Source organism: Triticum aestivum, unplaced genomic scaffold (genome assembly GCF_018294505.1).
Source record: "Triticum aestivum cultivar Chinese Spring unplaced genomic scaffold, IWGSC CS RefSeq v2.1 scaffold170949, whole genome shotgun sequence".
Lineage (NCBI taxonomy): Eukaryota > Viridiplantae > Streptophyta > Magnoliopsida > Poales > Poaceae > Triticum > Triticum aestivum.
This window is the reverse complement of record NW_025238156.1, coordinates 565-4,367: the sequence shown is the minus strand read 5'-3', so window position 1 is coordinate 4,367 and position 3,803 is coordinate 565. Positions and strand designations below refer to the sequence as shown.

At 51.1% G+C, this 3,803-nt stretch overlaps 1 protein-coding gene across 1 annotated transcript; it reads right to left on the bottom strand.

Annotated features, from left to right (window-relative positions):
• Window positions 1–44: 44 nt before the first annotated feature.
• LOC123176609 (proteinaceous RNase P 1, chloroplastic/mitochondrial) lies at window positions 45–3,340 on the bottom strand (the record flags this gene model as incomplete). The annotated part of the gene is given in 6 exon segments (XM_044590726.1): window positions 45–171; window positions 272–340; window positions 464–584; window positions 846–1,027; window positions 1,132–1,221; window positions 2,154–3,340. Coding segments are annotated over 6 exon segments (1,720 nt in total), but the record flags the coding sequence as incomplete, so codon positions are not given.
• Between the last annotated feature and the right edge of the window lie 463 nt (window positions 3,341–3,803).

The window sequence follows — 3,803 nt, the reverse complement described above, 5'->3', positions numbered from 1 at the left end:
TTTGGGAGGTGGAGAAGGCAGTCTCTCTGACGTTTTGCTGCTGTCGCGAGCTTGGGGCGGTGGAGAAGGCGGTCTCTCTGAAGTTTTCCTGATGGCGCAGACCCACTGCCGCGGGCTCTCGATGTCGTCTCCAGTCGTCGTCGGCACGTGCCAGCTCCCGGCTTCGGATTCCTGCATCCAAGGACGATAACACCGTTTGTTTCAGCATGTATTCATGAACTACTGATCCTGACGGAGGGCAATGCGCCTGACTCGGAGTTAGATTAATCACCTGAATGACAATTGAATAAGGAGGCGGCAAGTGGAAAGTAGGACCGCGGCCCGAGTATGTTAGCCTGACCTGCAGAGAGTCGCCCAGGATTCTTTAGATCGAAAGTTTCAAACAGATAATTCAGAGGATCCATCCACAACTGATGATTGGGCCGAGCATAGGATGTGTTGGGTTCTGCCGTAAGAAACGAACCTGGTGCTTTTCTTTCCATCTGGGGAAGAAACTAGTGCCAAGAAGCTGAAACAAGTGGTCCCGCATCTCATCGTTCGTAACAAGCAATGAACGGCAATTAACTGCTGCATACAGCCAATACCTGCAGCAGAAAAGGGGAGAGATTATTTGTAAAGGTGAAAAAGCTTCTGGCAGCACAACTCAGGGCTAGAAAAATAGATTCATCGATCGTGGGAGCAGTCATATCCCAAATCTCTCCTCGAAATTTCTCACGATTATCTATTGAAATTTATGAAACAGTAAAGAGCACAACGGTTGCTTCATTAGAGCCTACTACCAGCTAGCTGAAGTAAGGGATGCAGATAATAATGCATCTGTTAAGCAGCAGGAAACATGGGCTCACCAATCATCGTTGGAACCAGGAGGAGTAGAATATAGTGCTCCAGCATTTCGCCAACTCTCTATGAGCTTCTGATTCTGTGGTGCTTTTGCAGGGCCACAATTTACCCGGCTCCTATGCAAAACGATCAGTGGCAATTTCTTTGACTTGGTTACTCTCTGTATGCCATTTACAACAGAGTTCACCTACAACAAAAATCATAGTTCATAGCAGGAGCGTTAGCCGTGTTTCTCTGCCTGCATGTCAAGAACAATTGTATCATATGCCTGCCGGACAGCATTCCTTTTACCTGAGAAAAACTGAAAGCTTTACTGTTGTAAAGGCCGACATTAGCAGCATCAATAACAGCGTCGAATGGTCCATTTCGACGGAGCCAGTCCTGGAGAGACCAGGCTATCAATTAGACAGAGAAGCTTCAGGTGCAGAATATAAGCAGTTAATTAAATAAATCACAAAAAAAGAACAACCGGTCGTAAAACAATCTTTTTCATCTTGCCAAGTAACTCAACCCAAAGGATTTTGGTTACTATGGGTAAAAACTTAAACCAAGAGGTGAAGTGCCAACAAATAACATGTTGGCTAATGATATCACCGCTTCCGTCCATGATCAAAGATTTGATGCTGACAAGCTGCATGAAGTTTTATGGAGTAATGACAATGACTGGCAATAGTAGCTTCCCATTACAACTCTTATTATGTGTGGTTCACCTTCAGTTATGAGCCCATACATTGAAGTCATCAAGTTTAAACAAGCAACTTAATTTGGAGGCAATATAACTCAATAAGCTCTCATATGGTCCAAATAAGGTTAAACTTGGTGTGGCTTGTTGGACAGTTTTCATAACAAAAATGGTTTACTGGAGAAGCTCCAGGCCGAACGAGTTCTTTACTACGCTAGTTAATACTACCAAAATAACAGCCAAAAGACATAACTTGGTACAGATGGGTGTTATATTCTGCGTCTAGGTTAAGTTTCTCACAGTACCCGAAATTGAAATCCGCTAAAAGGTCGCAAGCCACACACAAAATGTGTGCATTCCTATAAAAAATTATAGCATTGCACATTATAAAATGTGTTGTAACCATTCCAAAATTCTTATCAGCCTGGGCCGATGGGGCCTCCGAATCCTTACCAAAATCCATACATGGAGTATATGGAAACAACTATGTATACTCGTACTACGTTAAAATTGTTGGTAACACAGTAGTAGTAGGGTGTTCTGGTAAAGAAAGCAACATTGTGTGTAAGAATTATAGAATCAACATTGTGTGTAACTATTTGGGGGTGAGAGAATGAACCAAGCATTGTACCTGAAACCGTACGAAATCGTCCCTGACCTCCCGCTTGCACGCGAGTTCGGCAAGTGACTTGGCAAAGGTCTCTGTCTCGGAAGGATCAATGTCTATGCACACGAGCTTCTCGCCGCAGCGCTGGCATTTGCCGTTCTTGTCCATCTCGCTCTGCCCGACGTCCCATTGCCCCTTGCCGAGCCAGCCCTGGCCATGCCAGCCGCCGCCGCCCTTCACCACGCCTTCCCTGACCTTCCTGGCGTCCCACTTCTCCACCCCGGCCTCCGCCGCGGCTTCCGACCGGAACCAGGCCTCGACCACCTGGGCGGTGGCCTCGCACACCTGCCTGACGAGCGTGCGCGTCCTGTGCAGCACCCTGTAGACCTGGTCGGCCCTCCCGGTGTCGGCATTGACCCGGAGCAGCGCGGCGAGCTCGGTCTCCTCCAGCACGACCCCTCCGGCGTCCATGTGGGCCTCGACCTCGGCGGCCCCGTGGGCGTCGCGGGCGTCGCAGTAGGCGAAGAGGGCCGGGCCGTAGGAGCGGAGGCGCGGCGGGATGCCGGCGGCGGCCATGCGGCGGACGACGGAGAAGGCCATGGCCGGGTCCCGGACGGCGGCGCCGAGGCGGGCGAGGCTGGTGAGCGTGGCCTCGTTGGGCTCCACGCCCTGCGCCTCCATGGCGGCGAAGATCTCGAAGCCGCGGCGCGCGGCGTCGGCATCCTCGGCCGCCGCGTTGGAGCAGAGGTAGAGCAGGCAGTTGTAGTGGTGGAGCGCGAGCGGGACGGCGGTGGCCGGATCGACCGCGGCCGCGTAGAGCTCCAGCGCCGTGGCGAGGTCCGCGTCGCGGGAGCAAATGCCGAGCCGGTGCCTGAGCATGCCCGCCGGGGACTCCCGCGCGCGCCTGCGCCGGGCGGCCTTGGTCTCCCCGCCCTCTCCCGTGGGCGCCGGTGGAGCAGGGGAGGGCGGACCGGACGCCGACGGAGGAGGGGGGTCGTCGAGGGCCGTGGCGGTGGAGGAGGAGGAGGAGTCGCGGCGCCGGCGGGCGAAGGGGAGGGAGGAGCGGCGCGGGGAGGGGAGGAGGCGGTGTGTCCGGGAGTGGAAGAGGAGGGCGGCCGTGGGGCGGAGGACCCCCGCCGCCGCCGCCAGCCGCATCGCCGGACGATGGTGGATTGGAAGGGACGACTTATCTGGAAAAAACAATTCTTTTGTTTCCAGGCAGGTTAACTCACTTATCTGAACCTTGTCGATTCAAATGAAATTCATAGGATTCACATGTTTTTTTTTTTGGATGTTTTCGTTTCATATTTTGGGCTTCTTTTGATTCAAAGGGCCATCATTAGATTTTGGGCTGATTCAATTTCTTGGAAAAAATTCCCTATGTACGCATTTGATTCATACTCCCTCCGTTTCAAAATAGATGACCAAACTTTATACTAATCCGACAAGTATTTTCGGACGGAGGGAGTACTAAAGTTAGTATAAAGTTGGTCATCTATTTTGAAATGGAGGGAGTACAATTGTATTTTGTAGGAATTTGTCTTAAGGACCGCATTGCAAATATCTTGTTCAAATTCGTTTAGTTTGTCCTATAATGTCAAACACTCGTTGATGCACATGACTCTAGTTTTTCAAACATGTATTCCCTCCGTTTGAAAATAAGTGTCTACATTT